Here is a 19,818-nt window from a genome sequence, read left to right as displayed (position 1 = left end):
CTTGCCTTTCCCATTTTAGTATTTCCATAATAATCACTTGCATATAATTTCAATTGATCAATTGGCCCAAAAGGTTCTTATTTGGGTTTTTTCCACTTTTACCCCGTTCCAGAAACTATTTGCATTCCTTAACTAAAAAAGTGTATAAAATTTATATAATTTTTGTATATAACATACAAAATATATATATATATATACAAACAATATAAATTTTTTCGACTATTATTTTGACATCGGCTAAATACTATTATTTTCCCTACTTATTCTCTGCCTAAAATGAATCTTTCTTAGCCTATCAGATGCGTGGTATTTAGGTTGTCCCCCTTTATTAATCTCTAGTTCCAGACCTAACTAGAAAAAGGTTGATTCTCGACTGCAGAGACTTCAGTTTTAAGGGAATAATTATTCTTCGGATGTAGCCTGCAATAGTCGTAAAGGTTATATAATAGAACCAGAAAGGATTAATAATTGAGCAGTCCAATTATTCGTACAAAGATCACTTGTTCACTCTTAAAAGGAGCCGTGAAAACCTATAATTGCGTAGTTTTGAGCCAGGTAAATGATAGAATGGTGACCGAAAAAATATATGATGGAAAGGTTGCATACTATGTTTGGAGCAATGATAGTAAGCATCAACCACTAAAAATGAAAATTGTTTCCACGGCATTTTCCAATGGCATATGAAGGTATAAGACCAGCCTTCTAGTCCCAAGGTAACATCTAATAGCCAGAGTATTATTGTTACCCTGCGAAGACTGCAAATATTTGAAGACAGATCGTTTCAAAATAATTCTTGCAATTTTTAACCACCAACATGAAGAAGTCCCATTTAGTCATTTACAACCTATTCCAGCTAGAACAGTCCTCCACAAATTCTGGAAAGGACTAAATCATTATGGACATCTACTGCCTAAATTTTACAGCCAGGAAGTGAGAACTTCCCATCCCAATTTTCATCTCTATATTAAATGTACAGGAAAAAACATTAAACGCTAGGCATCCTAATAGCTACATTTAGATAATCTGGGCTGAGCAGAAACATTTATAAGCGCTTTTCCACCTTCAATATTACCTGCGGGGTAAAAAGAGCAATATTACAACCCAAATCCTGCTTTCCGATAGTTTGGCTAACATACTAAAGCTGGAAAAGATCAGTGAAAGAACTCAAGACACGCGAATCTTTTTGACTGCATTTTCTTTTTCAAATGGGAGGTATTTCAAAACTTACCTTGATGCACCCCTGCTGTGGCTTCTGTTACCTTTATCATGTGAAATAGATGGAAGTTTAGAGATGATCAGCGAGCTTTGAAGTCCCTCCAATAACTGCACGTAACAAATCAAATACTAATTTAACTTTTTTGTTCTTAATCAGCAATTATCTTAACCTTCTATATGCAGGCTTACCTGAGTACCATTAATTAATGAAATAAGACAACTTATACAAAACATAAATGGCAGCCATGAATAGCCGGAGGGTGATTTCTTCCAATTGGTAATGGAAATGACATATAAAAGGGCTGACTTCGATCTTACTTGGTAGCAAAATTAGTGGGAAAGGATGGCACTGTAATGGTGGAGGCCAGGTTACTGATGGCACAATATAAATTCCCAACATTCTCTTCCAAAGAGCATACCAAGAGCACACTTCAAAACGGCCACATGATATGAAAGATTGTTTCTTCTCCAGCTTACAAATTAAATCAGGCAGTGAAAGGAAAAACAAGCAGGAAATGGGTGGTCAACTTTAAAACACAACAGGTTAAGTAAACTGTCTATGCTCCAATTCGCTTTAGACTCTTCATGATGCAGGTGTTTCTATGTTCTAATGATGTTTTTTCATTGGTTAACACAAAAAACATCCCTACTGCTTCAACGCCCTCCAATCATTTGACACCTAATTTTAGGATATTGGAAACCTATGCTAGCTTAACTAATGTTCTCAAAAATACTCGCTCAACATATTAGTTAATCTAGACTGCACTAATTGCTAGCAACGTGCTTACTAAAGCAATCTCAATATTGCCCGAAAACTAACCCCCAAAAATGCTCAAAGAACGTCCATTCTCCATTGAAGGACAGAAACACAACAAATATTTACAGCAAAAAAGATTCTGCAACTACAATGATGTACCGCTTTACTTTTTTTTGTGCAATATGGCTTAAGCTAATGTTATTAGCCATGATTGAAACTTTTTAGCACAACCTGTGATGTAGCTACACACTGTGTATATATATGTCCCAGCAGTTCACTTGTTGCTGGAAATCGATAAACTTATCTTTTGCTGATAAAAGAAAGAGTCCATCCTCACAGAAGTTGAGTATACTTAAATCAAAGAGAAGGCTTACCCTTGAGGTTGGTTGAATCCTTCGGTTTGATCTCCGGGGTTCATTAACTTCATGTATCAATTTGTCCTTTACTTCAACGTTACTTGACTTCATACTAGATACAGGGATCTTCTTCTTCATGCCCTCACCTCTGTAAGATGATGCTGAAGCTTTCTTGGCGATGTTGGCAGGGAGAGCTTCTGAAGAAATTTTCATGGGACCTTCAGCTCTGCCTTCAGCATTTGCCACAGAACTGACCACGTTAGGCTGTTGTGCTTCACTCTTATTATACTTGACTGCATCACCTACCGCTCCGCTAGCATCTCCAGCGGAAGTAATACTATAATCCTTCAAATTTCTATTTGAACTAGGAAGCTTATTGGGTTTAGGAGGTTTCTGTCGAGTTTCAGTCACTTGTTTCTCCTTCGGGTCAATTCTAGAACTGTTTTTCCATCCACCAGCTCCTGTTGCTCGAGGCATCAAATATTTTGTGAACTTGGCTGAACCATGTGCAGCATCACTCTTAGTTGCGCTGTCAGAAACGTAATGCTTGCTTACTTCCATAAACTTCCTTTTCTTTCCTGGCTTAGGAACACCAAAAACTTTTGATCCCTCTTTCTGCAAACCAGACCTCATTGTTCGAAGTGTGTTGGGCTTATTGTCATTTTTGTTACTCCCAATATTAAACGTTTTTTCATTGACAGACAAAGGAAGCAACGTTGCTGGTTCATTTGTCATTGGCACCAACGGAACCATTTTCTCTGAGAGACTGTCATTTCCTGTATCCTCACTAGCAGGATTTCCCAGCTTAATTCGCTTCTCCTTAGGTGTATCGCCCTATTTATGTAATAAACAACTAGATCAAAATAAGGCACATCACCCTGACTGTAGATTAACAACTAGGTACTACTTAGGTAATAAACAAAGTCACAAATAAGGGACACCACACTGACCATAGATAAACAACTAAGCTGAATAAATCAAATTCTTGATGATTTGATAAAAAGAGAAGACTAGAAGCTATGTATACATGCAGACCTGGGACAAGAAGTCATGTCTTGACCTGGACCACTCCACCCACTCCCCATCTTTCCATACAAGAGTTGGTCGGAGATGCCATGCTCTGACAACTGCAGTATCTCCATAAGCTGAAGAAATGACGCAAGAAAATCTTACCAGTTAATCAACCACATAGAATGGTAGAAAACAATTGAGTTTCAAACATTAAAAATACCTGGAAAGTTGACACTAAATGTAGTCTCATCCCTTTTGTTCTTCTCAGCAATGACCCCCTCTCGCCAGCTAAGACACAGGATAGGGCAAAGAAAACGAGATGTTGGAAAATGAAATTCATATTGAGAAAATATAATAAACTACAAAACTAAAAAGAAAACAACAAAAACAACAACTAACCCTCAGTCCCAAACAGGTTGGGGTCGGCGAAAACTAGAAGAAAAAACAAGGAAAGAATATATCTCCTCAGGCCAACTCTGACCTGACAAAGTCTGAATTACTGAGATAAAAAAAACCAGGATTTTAGGATAAATTACTTCCATTTTTGTATAACTGAGAAATTCCCAAGGGCTAGGTCCGAAACGTGATGGATAATGGGGCTCGCCCCTCCATCCTTCTCCACTTAAGTACCAGGATTGTCTGTGGCGGGATTTGAACCCGCAAAGTGTGCCTAACCCAAACATCACACGTTGCGATCCTACCACGAGACTGAAGCTCTGGTTGCTTTCTGAACTTGAGAATGAAATCAAAAATAATAAAATTTCATCTGTACATTTATTTCTTTTGGAAGCACAGTGCGAACTACATTACAAATTCTATCAAGAAAAGTGCTTGTTCAACAATGTAAATTTATTAGCGTAACATGAATTGTGATATTGGGCACATGTAATAAAGCCCAGAGGATAATAAGACCTCTAGACATTCAAAAGTCGACGAACAATATTCTTATAATGCCACAAGTCAAAAACTATTATCAATTGTTTTGCTTTTTCTATGACACAGAAATCAGTCTGAAGCCGATCCGTTGGGCCATCCACATCCTTCAAAACTTGAGGATTATGGGCTCGCCCCTCTACCCTTCTCCAACTTAGCATTTATCATCTTAAAATGCAGGAAATAATTTAACCAAAAGGATATGTCATAAATCAAAGAATTTGTTCTGATGCATATATATTACCTACACACATACATCCCAAAAATGCATTAATTGTCAAGGACTGAAGGAGAAAACTTGAACTCACAATCATTAGGAAAGGGAATTGGCGACTTAATGTGATAAAAAAGAGATTGGAACTTACCGGTAGTCGATCCATGCATCAACTCTATCTCCTACATACCAGGTATACTCCTTAACAGCTGCTCTTCGCCTCTTTTTTGCTCCTTGCAGAGCAGTCACCGGATGTGCGGGACGTATTCTTGGTGTTTCGTCACAGTCTGCGTCAAGAGGTACCCAGTCCTTCAACTGTTCGAGCCCTGAAATATTCGAAGGTATAAACCAGTTTTTAATCCACAAAGTCCTTAGCCATAACGACAACAAAGAATGATGTTTTTTGGCTTCCTAGTCATATTCCATATGTACGACCTAAATTATCTGATTACTACAGAAACAAGGGTCAGGTCATGACAAACTTTGAAATTAGATTTTATGGAAGGCAAAAGAATGTAAGTACTGAGTTCCAGGTAACAATTGTTGGACTTTAGATTCCACGAAGAGCAGAAGTTCTAACTTACCACTTGTGACATCTATTGAACTAAATGAGAAACTCCAAGGGAAAAGGAAAAAAAGGCAAGGTCTTTACCAAAATTGAAGAAACATAACTTTAAGGCAAAGAATAGATAAGTGAGTGCTTAGCAAGTCTTTGCTGAATTTTAGAAGTCAATTCCTGGTTGAACTTTAGAAGTCACTAACTACGAGATGTTCACTAACCACCACATGCCCAACAAACAAGGGACTTCTAATATTACTCCAGCCAACTTGGGAAATGCAATATTCCATAAGGCCATACTACAATTGTAAAATGTAAATGGCCTCATACTTCCAGCTCACATTCTAATTTTAAGATATGAGCTTTTGTTGCTTAACCAACTCAATCTACTATCGTTAAGACATAACAAGAGATGCATATCATCTAGTTCTTGTTTGCATTTTCACCATTAGTGGGTTCTTTTCTTTGATAGAGTCCAAAAAAGAGAATGAATTTTCTTGATTGGGTAAACCCCTACTGCCTAACCCCCCCCCCCCCCGACAGGGCAACAGAATTTTTTCAACGTTGCCCCCCTAGGACTCAACTCAAGCCCCCAACCTATGGTAATGCTAACAAGCATCGACAAAATTTGAACTTACAAGCATAGGCATGGCGATATGTTTAGACCTAGCAGCAATTGCATCCAAAAATCCCAAATTGAACACTAATTACTCATCCCAGATGCTATGAATAATTGGAGAGGAAAGTTTCACTTATTCCCCTAATACTCAAGACCAACGCCTCTCCACGCCAATCAAATTACTTGCAAAAATGTATCATTTTCAGCTTACCTTCATCAGATTGATGGTCAGTGTAACAAACGAGAGCTTTTCCATTCTTCAAAGTCAACACTTTGGCTGAGTACCAGGCTCTCTTACCATCATCACTATCTTTAAAAACCTGTCAGTACAAAAATTATTAATAAATTAAATCAGCAATGAGCTACATCATCAATAAAATAAACAAACAAATAAACACTGAAGCGCCGCTGAAAATGGGGCATGATGGATAAGAGTCCATAAATTCCCTAAAGAAGAAAAGCGCAAGTTCCAAATGTATAGCTTCTGTACATGCACAAATCCACAGAAAACAATCCGATGCAAAAGAACAATGGGAAATTCTCAAGGAACTACCCATTTCAATAGGATCTTACACCGAGTATCATACAAGTAATAAGGCAGCCAAAGGCTGATAAAGTTATTATTAACATACCTCCACAAGGGACCCTTCTTGCATTTTAGAGCTTGCAGCATCTCCACATGCTTGCACATCATCGGAAGCCAACCTGAAGTCATTCAATGACTCAGGATCTAGGCCTGCAGCCTTACTCATCTCTGGCATACTATGACCCTTTGCTCCTCTTACATCCTTTTCAACACCTGTAACGGGAGTTTGAATAACCTCTTCATTCCTCACGTTGTCCTCTGCCATGTTGCCTGAAACACCAGTAGGCTCGCAAGCAGGGATTGTGTCTTCATCAGACGGACCCTCAGATCTCTTGGAAAAGATGCCAGGAATCTTTTGGACTACTGAAATACCAGATTCATCCCCATTCACCTTTTTAGCCTTGCCACCATGCCCAGAGGGTGCTTGGGAAACTTTCCAGTAGTTATCAGGACCAGCTGCCACTAATTGATTCAGGGGCAAAGGATCAACCATTGCAACAATTTTTCCAGCATGTGACACAGCTTCAGCTGCCAGTTCCGCAGCCTTAACTATAGCATCCCAGTTCTCAGCATTTTTTGATGCAGCGGAAGCAGCGTCAATCCTTCTCCTCGCAGCCTCCCTAGCAGCGAATATAATTGAACCAGAACTATTGCTAACTTCTCGACCTTTCAATATGGAAGCAGGAGTGGCACTCTCCAAGTTGTTCATATTAGGGAAAGAGACAGCATTGGTTTGATCAGGATTGCTCACTCCACATGCAATCAATGCCTCATCCGCCATCAGTTTAGCTTGCATTGCAGCATTTGATGCTATCTTAGCAGCAGCAGCGGCTGCCTTTGCAACAGAAGCAGCAGCTGCTACAGCAGCGGCAGCAGATGTCAGCTTAGCCTCCACATCCGCCACCAAAACAGTATTCTTTTGCTTATCTAATTGGCTCCACACATCTTGGCAGTGACTGACTGCAGAAGCAGCACTGGCAGCAGCCTCCTCTGCTTGCACCTTCGACTCCTCAACTTTGCCTAAATACTCCGAAGTTAAAGCCTTTTTTCCTAAAAGCTCTCTCTTAGAGAGATCAGTAGAAGATGGAGTAGAGATGATCGGTATATCAGAATTGTTTATACGGGCAGAGCTAGAAGGAGGTGCAATGACAACTGACGTTGAAAAATGGCCAAGTATGGGAGCAGATGCAGGTCCTGTCTGGCTTTGAGCAACCAGTGGTGCAACAGCAACCGATGATGACTGGCCAAAGTTATCAGATGCCGGGGCTTTACTTGATAACTGAGTACTTGCTGCAGGGGCAGGAACAGATTCAGAAAAGGTACCACGCAAAGATTTGTGGGCACGATCCTCAGTACCAGACGCCTTTTTTCTCTTTCTAGATTTCTGATCAGCAGGCAACACTGAGGCCTTTTTGTCATCATGCGGAGAAGCCCCAGCCAGAATACCACTTTCCCCAGCATGAGCCACCGAAACAGGCGTTGCATGCTTTGTACCAGCAGAAATGGACAAGGACGACTCCTTTACGGGGGTTAATTTCACAGGCTCTGTAACAGGCAATGCAGGAAAGGCAGAAGTTTGTGGAGAAGCAACCCAGGAACCAGGGAAAGGGGCCTGCGGTAGCCAAGAGGCAGTGTGTCCTACAAAATTTCGTACTGGTGGAGTCTGATAGGGATGCATAGGAGAAAGTGCCTTATAATCGATGACAGCACCTCTGGCCATGCCACTAGATGGTAGCCCATCACACGAGGGGGTAGGTATATTCCAAAGAGGGGATGAAAGTGGTATAATAGGACTAACAACGTGTGAATTGATAGCCTTGCCGCTTGCTCGTCCAGCTGCCGGAGTAGTAACTTTATTTTGATGCATAACCTGCTTGTTAGCTTGATCTGGAGTTCTGGGACCTGCATTTCTCATTTCTAAAGTAAAATCAGTAGCAGCATAACATGAAGGGGAAAAAAATAGAGATGTTCTCTACCTGAACGTGGATGAGACGGAGTTTCATTGTTTCCAGTGTGAGATCTCTGTCCACGAATCCTGTCAACACACGCACGCCAAGCAGGGTCCCACAGACCTCTCCCTCCATCTGCAGAGCCTCAGGTAACAAATCACATGTCCAAGTTTTAGAAAAGAAAGTAAAACATGAAAATATAACTAACACAAGCAGACAAACCAACCAGATGTCCCAAAAGCTGAAATCATGCAAGCCTCATCCGGTGCAGCACCTTGTCTGCAGCAACCATTGGAAACAATGAAATTAAACATATACATCATATACATGTTAGATTGGCAGGCTATTCCATAATCCTTCCAGTATGCATTCCTAGTGAGTTGGTCTAGCAACATCAAATAATCAGACCAATTGGACACCCACCAAAATAGTAGCTGTTCTTTCCTTTCCTTGAACTAAAAACTATATACTTGAACGAAACTGGAAGAAAAAAAATATCATCTCCAAGTCTATCCTATCAATCTAAATAACTCTTCTCTTTGTCTTTCTTTTCTTACCTTAAAATCTATCCTGTCAATTCGAAAGTCTACTCTCTCCTTTTTCTTATTTCCTTTATAATTTTCTTTATATGCAGTACTGGTGTGGGAAAGTAGTAGGTGGTTTGAAAGTTTTGTTGCTAATTCCCATCATCAAAAAAGAAGAAACAAGCATTCCTACCCACCTGCCATATGAAGTCATACCTAAATCCAAACATGCTCTAGGGCAATTTTTGTGCTTACACTACATGGTCTTATTTTATAGTGGATAGCTACCAGCACATATGCATATAAATTAAGAACGTGGCATATAGGACTCACATCAGAGACCCATAAACAAAAATTTGAGCTCGCAGTTGCACTTGTTGCAGATCTGTGAAAGGCTGATGAAACAATACAGATGCAGTAGATGAAGTGTTTAAATCCGGTAAACTTGAAGACGGAAAGGAAACAGCCCCATTGGACTTTGTAATATTGCGCTCATTGTTTCCAGCTTCAATTTGCAATTTCTGCGCAGCAACAGAAGGGCTAAACAGAGCACATGATTTGTCTCTTCTATCCGACTGCTTCAATGAGTTTATTTCCTTCACTTGGTTTCCCTTCTTAGGGTTTTCTTTACTTGATTTACTCGAGCCACGTCTTGCCTTGCGCTCACCCTTAGCACCTCCAGACTGAGCCGCTTTGTCAGTTATTAGAGGACTTACAAGAGAAATTTCTTGCACAATCTTAGTATCAATTTGTTTGCTGCCAGATGTCAAAAGCAGTCCATCCCCAGCCTTCAACTGTAATTCATACTGAGATAGTCAGAACAGATTAAGGAGCTATAAGAAGCATAATACAAAATAAAATAATACGATTGTAGAAGACAATGCAGACCTCAGTTAGTTGGGAAGCTTGAGTACTGGTGATTGATTTGTCCGCTTCTCCCTTAGCATTAACAACCAATGGACTTACATCAAAAGTAAAGCTCCTATCTGCTTTAGTGGAAGTATTTTCTCCTGAACTTATGGAGGTGGACTGCGCTTTACCACCAATTTCAATTGTATCAGCAAGGGGAGCAACATTCTCAACTACAGCACTACTTCTAATCTCTGCCGTTTTCTTTTCACTTGGTGAAAGAGCAGAACAACTTACGAGAGCAGCAGAATCATGTTTAGATCCTCCAATTACGTCAGAACTTTCCTGAACTGCAAAGGCAACTAAATCATTTCAAAACTCCTTTTGTTTGTAAAAAAGGTCTTTCGCGGAAAATAACAGGCGTCGAATGCTACCAATCTTTTCAATTCTCATTTAGAATTTTTCAAGGAACCCGAAGCTATATATTGCACTCCACCCGGGCAATGATCCTTATTGCAGGTTTCTATCTAAACCATTATCTATTATCAGCCCTTCCCGACCAAGAGAGATTCTAAAATTTCAAATGAGTCCAAAGCCCTTTTCTTCTTCTATCCGTTTTTTTTTAAAAATAAACTCATAATTGTGAAGTTATTCTCATAATGTCATATAATAGGTACTTGGTAAAATGGAACGGGGAGGGAGAAAGAGAGAGAGAGAATCCAAGTTATCTTTGAGTTCATAAGGCCCTATGATCATGTTTAAATTCTTCCATTTGGCATAGATAACTGACACAGTAAGACAATTCAATCTGTCAATCAGTTGACCACTGAACAAGTAATACAATTGGTTCTAAAGAGAGAATGAACAGGTCATAAAGCACAAAAGAAAAAGCAGAAGAATATAAGTATGCATAACTTGACATCCCAATATGCAAATAAAGATAAAACAGCAACAAGTAACCTACAAATCGCCCATGTTCACTAAGAGTTTTTATGACGCCATCGACTTCAAAAGATGATGGACACTGAGACCAATTAGTATTATACCCATCTGCGGTACATAATAAATGGGGATCTCATAAGGCCACAAAGCATTCAATGAAATGCAAACACCACTGCTTATGTCATGTTTTTCAGTTCACAAAGACAACTCTTCAGTAGTTAACAGTGTTATCAAAGGCGAAAAGCGCAAAAAAGCTCTAAGGTCCGTTGGGTCTTTAAGCGCAAAGTGCAAATAAAACGTGGACTTTAATGAAGAAAGGTGCGAGTGGAGGGAAAAATACAATTATGTATTAGTAGTCCAAGACTAATAATTATAAGCATGACTAATAGATATATGGACAAAGAAATTGAAAACAAATTACGATAAAATGAAATATCAATTGTTTAGTGTCCCCTCCTTAGGATGACGCTCATTGGTAAGGAAAAGTATGCCTTAGAGCCTTGATGATGGTGTTGAAGTGCTCTCTAAGCGAGGCGAAGCACTCTCTAAGCGCTCAGCATATATTGTGCCTCGCCTCAGGGCTTAAGCACGCTTTAAGCGCGCCTTTGACAACACTGATAGTCAACATAGAAGTCCAAAATGTTCACCAACAACAAGTTCTCTCACAATGAAATGAGAAAGAAAACTAGTTTGTAAATAGTTCATTAGCAAACAACAACCAGATGTTGTGGTAGATACAACTAGATACAACTGAGAAAATTTAAAACAAAATTTATATATTAAATTACCACAGTCGAGAGGGAGCAAAGGGAAGGTGGAGACAAGTATACTGTATACCTAAATAAGGCCATTTTCCAAGAATAAATGATAATGACTGAGCAACCAACAAATCATAGATATAATTATACGAGTGCCGGAAATAAAAGACCAACCTCCAACTTTTCCCAATTCCACTGTTTCTACAATTATATCCTGATTCCTTGCAAGAGCCGCTGCCTCAGCATCATCACCCTTTTTGATGGTTGAACCACTATTCATTGCACATGCTTCAAAATGCCTACAGCACTCGCTATTTGCTTCAGCAATTGCTGCTTGCTCAACGTGGCTTGCTGTGTCGGGATTACCCTGAATAGAAATGTTCTGATCAACAATCACAGGTGCTATTTCCATATGACAGTCACCAGATGCATCTTTTTCATCAGCGGAAAGGGGACCTGGACGGCCTGCAGTAGACTCCTTAAGTGTTGGCACTTCTGCTTCTACACTGGGAACAACTTCCATTTCCTCCTTTTCTGCCAAATGCTCTGAACCCATCAAAACTGATACTGGCTTCAGCTTTTCATCCTGATTAACTATCTCAGTTGCAATAGTGCCACTACCAGAAGGCAACGGAACACTCGGAATACTCACTGGTGTGCCACCTGAGATTAAGCTCCTACCTTCAAACCCAGCATTTGATGCTGCAGTCACACCAAGTACCAGTAAGAAGTAGCAAAAAATAATAACAGGCTAAATTTCTAAAACACATTTGGCGGTCCACAATATTTAAGCACTAAAATGAGAAATAGAAAATAATACCTTGTTTAATCAATGTGGAAGATTCAAGTTGTGATCCATGACCTTGGTCAGAGATTTTTTCAGGTTCTTCACCCACAGAGGAGGATCTAACCCCATGGTCACGCTCACATGATCTCTCTGTCTCATTTTCTACTGGCAGCACTTCTTCCTTTTCCTTACCGCTAGAGACACCCTCATTAGTAGTATCAACATCAACCACACAAGGGACGCTTTCTCCACATATGTCCATCGATCCAACAGGCACAGACGAGGAGACGCGGTCTCCAGCACATGCATCCCCCTTGGAGACCCTATCAGCATCATTTCCAGTTTCTAAATTCTCAGGTACTGGCCTCTCCACAATAAGTTGAGCAGAAATAGATGCCTCTTGTATATTACTCGGACCTTCCAGAGAATAAGTACAATTACCGTTACCATTATTCGGCTTTGACAGCTCGGAGAGCTCTGATATTGTGCATGCCTCTGACATACCAAGATTAAGTGGGATATGACTTTCAAGAATATTCTCCTCTTTCTCAGTGCAAGTATTCAGTCCATCTGATATCTGCATAGCAGAGACCTCCATCTGACCCTTGGAGCCATTTTCTTGGTCCTCGGTGTCTCTTGAATCTAAATGCTGACTAATAGATGCCTCCTCATCCTCACAGAGTATGCTATTACCTTCAGCCTGTACCTTATCTTCCGAGGCTTTTGAGGAAACCGTCACCAATCCGCAGATCTCAGGAGGTTCAACAGAAGAAGCATCTTCTTTGCACCCATCAGCAGTAAGACTGCATTCGTTCCTTTGCACGCAAGATTCCTGTAATTTAATCATCCTGGTATCAGTTGGAAGCTCTTTTACTACTTCCAGTTCTGAAGCAGCGAGAGAGAGAGGACTGGCATTAGAGGTACAAGTTTCACTTTCAACGCCACTTCCACACAGCTTTTCATCACCCATACTCTTCTCTTTACTCACAGAAATTTGTTTCTCCTCTGGTTTGTGATGTTCACTTGGTAAACCACTTGTATTTCCACTATGACAGCTGGTTAAATTATGCTGACTATCCAAAATCTCCACACTCACAGGACGAGCATCTGTTATGCACTCGTTAATTGCACTTTGAATTACAGGAACAGATGGATGTCTATCAGATTTATCAGGTAGAAATTCATCTTGTGAAGTTTTAGCTTCCCCTAGATTCTCATCAATGCTTTTTATTTCAGTCTGTGACTTTTCCTCAGCAGTAACTCCAGAACATCTCTCACCAGTAATGTCAGAACATCTATCGGCAATACGTTCCAACGCCTGCATTTCCGCAGCGCATGCAATATGTTTACCTTCTCTCTCTGTTCTCTCACACTTGGAAAATGTAACAGTAAACTCAACCGACTCATCTGCTGGCGCTGCTGAGCTGGACTCTTTAATATCGTCTCTTTTATCATCCAACTTCAAATTAGATTCCACTGGATGGATTAAGCAACCCAATTCATTTCCAGCATCTGACTCTTCAATAATAGTGTCCCCTGGAACCATTTCTTCCTGCCCAACCGATTTCAATAACATTTCAACAGATTCTGTTGATGTTGCCTCAGACCAGACATTATTACGCCTTGGTATGGAGCAAGAATCTGCAGCACTTGAACTGAACTCTATTCCACTACTTCCCCGAGAAAAATCCTCTATCCACTGGTTGTCTTCCTGAGTGGGGATACCAAGAAAAACCTCGTTTTCAACTAAGCTGTCAAATCTTAAATGCCCCTGAAGACTATCGTCAAAATCAAATTTGGGAAGCGCATAGGGATGCAAAACAGAGGAAACTTTGGAGCTGTCTTCACCAGTTAAATGACTCTGATAATCATTGTCATTGTAATCCATCTGTATATCCCTGGACAGCATATAAGTTAGTCAAACGATTAACAATGAAATTCATGGAGTATATATTAAAAGATTTTCCTCCTTAAGCCATTCAAACTTTCCAAGAAACTAAACTTTGAAAGCCAAATGTTTGTGGTTGTATCTTTTTGGGATAAGTATTGTGGTTGTACTTATAAATTGGAATGTGAGCTAAACTTCAAGCAAAATGTTTGCCACTTGGTTGATCATATTCATTTTCTTCATCAAGTGAGATTATATAGTGTAATCATTGTTTACTGATTGTTATCAAATTCACAAGAAACTTTGCAATGTGGCAGATCAACATTTGGCTCCAAGTTAACTTTGTCTCAAAGTGTATCAAGACTATTTTTTGATGTCTGGAATTTGATTTTACCAGGAAATAACATCCTCATTGTGACAGTTTCATCTATGGTATATTATGGAATAAAGTGGGAAGATTACCATATAAAAGCACCAATGCAAAGATGCGACAACAATACTAGTGCTAAATCAAAATTATCCCCAAGTAAAATCTTGAAAAACATCAAAGTGAACCAAAGAAAACACAATTGAACCACTACAAAAGAAATATATCAAATGCACAAGCATAATGCCAACAACATAAAAAAAACGACCAAGCATCCTTTGCTGACAACACATCACGAAATGAAGCTTCTATTAATATGCCTCAGAACCTTCAACCGATTTTCAATAATTACTCATATATGAATGAAGGTAAAATAACCAGCAAACAAAATAATTAGGTTGAGGCTGTAGAGAACTTCTAATAGTTTTTATTTATATTTGGCAGAATATAAATAGTTAACCCTCTAACCTTGAAGCCAAATCCCTTTGACACACCCCCAACACAGGCAACTCCTTACACACCAAACCTTTCCAAAGTATGTCTAACACGCTATGTGTAATGTCATGCCCCAATAAGGCAGTGACGCGTGTCATTAACGTTTTCAAAGAACATTATTTACTCTTGATCATCTTCTATTCAAATTTCAACTTTGTAGCCCATAACTCCAATCTGATATTTTTAAATGTTTATCCCACAAAAATCATACCTAACCAGTATAAGTACATCATATTAATCCATCCATCCCAACTAGTCAATGCAAAGTCTTAGCTTGAGGGACATTTTAAGTATTTGCTTGGGAGCTATTATAACCCTATACAATAAATAGGATGTTTAGGGTTTAGTTCAGACAACTTTGATAATTGGATGATTGATACTTCTTTTTTGTAAGATTGTGATGGTTGTATGCCATTGTTGTACAAAACATTCATTGGAGCTTGCACGAGGATTTCATTGCCTCTTGAGGGGTTTCAAACAGTTCTGGTGCTTCTTTGAATTCCCTAATATGAGGTAGTTGATTTCTGACACCATTTATTGCCTATAACAATCATATTTGTATATTATCTTCTCATCTCTTTTCTCTTTTGCTTTCTTTTTTTGAATTTCCATTATCTTTGTACCCACCCGCTATCACAAAACAATAAAACATTGTACCATTCATAGTTCTCTTAAAGCTGCCTAACTAAAAAGAAAGTCCAGAAGATCTAAATTGCTCGGACACGGGTGCGGGTATCCGACACGGGTATGGATCAGAGATCGGACCCTTTGAGATGTAATTTTATAAGATTCGGGGATATGGATACCAGGGATGGATACGGATACGGGTGCAGAGATCCGGCTAAAAATAATTCAAAAAAATAAAAAAAAATCTCTAAATTATGAGAACTTTTGTGGAATACTTACATATAGCTTGTAAAGTATGAATTTCTTTTTTATTCTCAAGTTGTAGATAAGTCAGAAATTAATTTCCTAGATAAGGTGTGGCTGTGTGCTATTTTCTTCAAATTTATCCTAGTTTTGGTTCAGACTTCGTGAATCAAATTGTATCTCAGCTCGAATTTTTTCTTTCGTCGTGGTCAAAGTACCCAAAATTGTTAGGCCAAATCCCGTACGGATCCCATATCCACACTCATACTAGTGTCGTGTCGACACGGGTGCGACACCTAAACTATCGCGTCGGAGCAACTTAGCAGAAGATTATAGAAGATACTAACAGATGCACAAAAGTTTTAAACAACATACAAGATGGTTGAAAAAAAGGCCTTAAACCTTTTCAACCCACTCTCCCCTAACACAGCTAGCTAAAAGTGCCCCTATATTTTTTATAATTGTGGTGTCCGGGCCAGCTTTCGCACACCTCGACTAATTCCACATGATACCTACTACCTCCCACCAACAACAGGTACCAAGAACCTCAATCCACCAAGGCTTGGACAGATTGGGAAAAAATCACCTACTGTTTTTGTCTCCGCTAGGATTTGAACCTGAGACCTCAGGTTCTCAACCCACTTTATTGACCACTAAGCCATAATGTTGGGTGCTAAAATGACCCCATTTTGCCAAGAGCTTCTCCAAAGGTGACCCTCTCGAGTTTCCGGCTAATCTTTATATTTTGATTAGAGATTTGTCAGTGGGTGAAAATTGTAAAGAACCTCTAGGTAAAGACTCCTTAATTTGCCTTAAAAGGATAAATGTGTATTTTTTTATAAGGAAAAAGACAAATGAGTATTGGAATAGGTTCAAAAGAAGCTAAATGGATATTAAGGATTCAACTAGCAAAGGTAGGCATGGTACCTAGGTACAGAGCTAAAGAAATGAACTTTTTACCTTTTTACCAGGTCAAAAATCACAATTTCATCCGTAACCACCAAGACGCTCCAAAGTTTCATTGTTTCAACACTAGCAACTACTATCCCTCAGTCCCAAACAAGTAAGGGTCGACTATATGAATCTTCACTTAGTATATTTCTCCATTTAAGCTCAACTCATGTCATCATCATACCAAATAAAAATAAAAGCAAAAAATAAGTTAACTCTATAAAAATAATAGTAATAATAATAAAAATACTGATATTGAAAGTTCTCTATATTTCTACTGGCATATAAATCCTACAAAAAAAAAAAAAAATCAGGTGCACAAAGCATCCCGCATTCACGCAGGGTCCGGGGAAGGACAACACCCAAGGGATGTGATGTAGACGCCTACATTAAGGTAAGCATTAGTGGCTGCTTCCACGACGCCACACTCCAAGGCTCCCCTTCACATACAAATCTTACAACTTGCCTTTTCTCGGTTGCAATCAGAGGTACCAAAAAAGGACAACTTTTATAAAACTCAAGCGAACACTCAGATAAAAATCAAAGTAATCGCCAACAAAATCTAAGTCGAACTAGTCACACACCTGCATTTAACTACCATGAAAACTACAGTCGAAAAAAATAATTACACGGCTGAAGAAATGAACAGTTACCAGAAGAATTAAGTGTAGAGATGCAACCTCCCTCCATCCGGTGATGAGATCTCAACCGTCGATCAACTCAGCCCAAACGATATCAGCTACGCGATGCTTCATACCATCTAGGGTTTTACGCAACTACTCCCAAATCGCCAAACCCTAACCCTAACTTTAACCCTAACACCTTTAAAACCAAAAACACGCACACCTAAACGACGACGTCGGAAGAATAAATATCTCCGCCTGTAACCTCCACACCCTTGGGTGAACGAAGAAGAATTTTTTAAGTGAGCAAGTGAAGAAAATACTGAAATTGAGTGTAAAATGAGCTTATATATATGTAGGAATAATAGTGTGTGTTTATCTCTGTGTGTGACTAAAAGGGGTTTACTGTGTGAAATTTTGTTTTTATTCTCACGTGGACCGGATCAAATTTTGAAAAAGTGGGGAGTTTTGTGTAAATAGCAAGGGAATAACTAGGTGGTCAAATGACTCAAATCTCAGAGGTGATGTAAGGTTTTGAAATTTAGAGGAGTTTTATGTAAATAATGAGGAATGATAGGGATGAAATGTCACAAAAATAAAAGGAAGGAATATAGTGAGGTGGTGGTATATTATTGGTTCTGGTGATTTTGGAGCCAATGAGACTCTTGTTCTATGGTTTAAAGCGACGGGCGGTCGTTTAAAGTCACCAGCAGGTGAGTTACCAATAGATCTTTTTTTGTGAAAAATGTCTCCTAACCACTTGAACGTGTACCGATTTTTCATCCCGCTAAATACACTTCATAATAAATATTTTTTCAGTACGTGTTGCTCAATTACGCTGATGTGTTAATCAGATAAATATCATTTATTTTTATTTTATATATAAAAGAACTCCAAATTCAACCTCCTTCTTCCCCACCCCAAACTAAAAAAAAATTACAGGCTTCCATCACCGTTTTCACAGCTCTCTATGAAATTGTCATTGCTGCTACAAATTTGAGCTATTATTTCAACTTCTATAGTTTATGAATTTTTGATAGAATTGAGACTCTCCATAAAACATCCAACACCATTTTTCTTTTGCCTAAATAATATCAAGATTTTTCTTTGAACACCTTCCAAAAGGCCGATTACTTCTGCCCGAAGTCCAACAAACATAGCAGCTAAAATATTTTCTCAGACTAAACCCGTCTAAATAGGGAACCAAAATAAATTCTGCAAGGTTTTCGAATTGATTTCTATGAAAGCGAGGGAGAGGAGGTCACGAAAAAATTATGCTGAAAAATAGTATGAAAGAAAAGGGGGAGGAGAGAAGGGGGGAGAAAATGTGGAGGGGAGGGGAATCTGGGAATACTGTGAAAGAAAGGGGGGGGGGAAGAAGAAGGAGGGAAACCTAGAAAAATAAAGAATGGAATTAAAACTTTTTTTAACTTATTCTTTTTAACTTTTTTCTTTTAATTAAAGCATAAATTTTTTGTTTTATTTAGTAAGTATTTGTTAAATCATAACCATTATATATATGCGCTTTATGACAGTGATATGCACGCACTTTTGCCACGTCTGTTATACCACTCGCACATAAGCTTGGTCAATGGTATTTATTAATACTCATTCTATCAAGTTGAGGTGTTAAAATGGGACTTTCCTAAGTTTATTTACCGGGATAAAAAAAAACGGCGCAAGTTCAAGTGGCTATGAGACCTTTTTGCCATCTTTTTTTATTATTGTTTTCTTTTTATTACTAAACTTTTTGCAAGAAAAACTTATAGCCTATTTGGCCAATTTTCTAAAGTCATCTTATTTTGAAAAATATTTTTCTCAAAAGTACTTTTGCTATAAATTTAAAAAATATTTTTAAGCAGCAATTAATATTTGACCAAGTTTTTAAAAGGGGAAATTATCCGTTATGTTTATTTATAAGTAGCTTATAACAAAAATTTGTCAATTCACAAAATATTGTTAATATTAGCCAAATATTACTAATATTAGCCAATTAGCTATTTGTAGCCCAAAAAAGATTAAATATTTGCTTTCTTTTGAGTGGGTGTAATTAGAATAGATAGGGTACATTTTAAGAAGTTTGAACCTCAGTTTTGGGATGATTTGGTAGAGTTTTGAGTTGATTTGAATTGAAAATTCGAAGTAGAAGACGAACATGAAAATAAAATGATATGTGTATCTTTGTGTATCACATATGTATCATATTTGTATCAAATGTGTATCACATGTATATCCACGTATACCCGTATGTGAGATACATGTGTGATACATATGTCGCAGAAGAATTTTTTGAACTCGATTTTAGCTACGAATTTTGATACCAAATCAGTCCAAATCACCTTCAATCTTCCTCAAATTTTGTATATTGACTCATCTACATGTTTTCAATGAATTTCAACCATGCCCATTGAAAAAGATCATTTTTGCATAGATTTTTGGAATCTTGTATATATATATATATATTTTTTTTTTTTGTATTTCATCACCTTATTTGCTATCTCATCCATAAAATTTTCTTTCCGTCTTACATTTAATATTAATAATCACACTTAAAAATATGAAAGG

General features: G+C 38.4%; 1 protein-coding gene across 12 annotated transcripts; it reads right to left on the bottom strand.

Moving 5' to 3' along the window:
- Positions 1-779: 779 nt before the first annotated feature.
- On the bottom strand, positions 780-17,766 carry LOC107770417 (protein SWOLLEN 1). 12 transcript variants are annotated; one of them, XR_012705821.1, is made up of 16 exons: positions 17,284-17,766; positions 12,093-13,957; positions 11,447-11,974; positions 9,612-9,922; positions 9,057-9,517; positions 8,426-8,478; positions 8,227-8,343; positions 6,297-8,167; positions 5,876-5,984; positions 4,638-4,812; positions 3,739-4,516; positions 3,560-3,627; positions 3,364-3,473; positions 2,347-3,162; positions 1,229-1,323; positions 780-1,072 (listed from the first exon to the last, which is right to left on the bottom strand). XR_012705821.1 is itself a non-coding variant. In XM_016589728.2 (16 exons), the coding sequence occupies exons 2-16, from the start codon at positions 13,945-13,947 to the stop codon at positions 1,069-1,071; spliced, it is 6,456 nt and encodes a 2,151-aa protein (XP_016445214.2). In that variant the 5' UTR covers positions 13,948-13,957; positions 17,284-17,766; the 3' UTR covers positions 780-1,068. The 12 variants fall into 12 exon arrangements, 7 of the variants coding, with proteins under 7 accessions (XP_016445214.2, XP_075102076.1, XP_016445209.2 ...); XR_012705818.1 differs by having other exon boundaries at positions 3,739-3,838; XR_012705819.1 differs by having other exon boundaries at positions 3,739-3,838; positions 6,297-8,152.
- Positions 17,767-19,818: the final 2,052 nt, after the last annotated feature.

This window comes from Nicotiana tabacum, chromosome 23, assembly GCF_000715075.1.
Source record: "Nicotiana tabacum cultivar K326 chromosome 23, ASM71507v2, whole genome shotgun sequence".
NCBI lineage: Eukaryota > Viridiplantae > Streptophyta > Magnoliopsida > Solanales > Solanaceae > Nicotiana > Nicotiana tabacum.
This window is presented reverse-complemented; position numbering and strand designations above follow the sequence as displayed.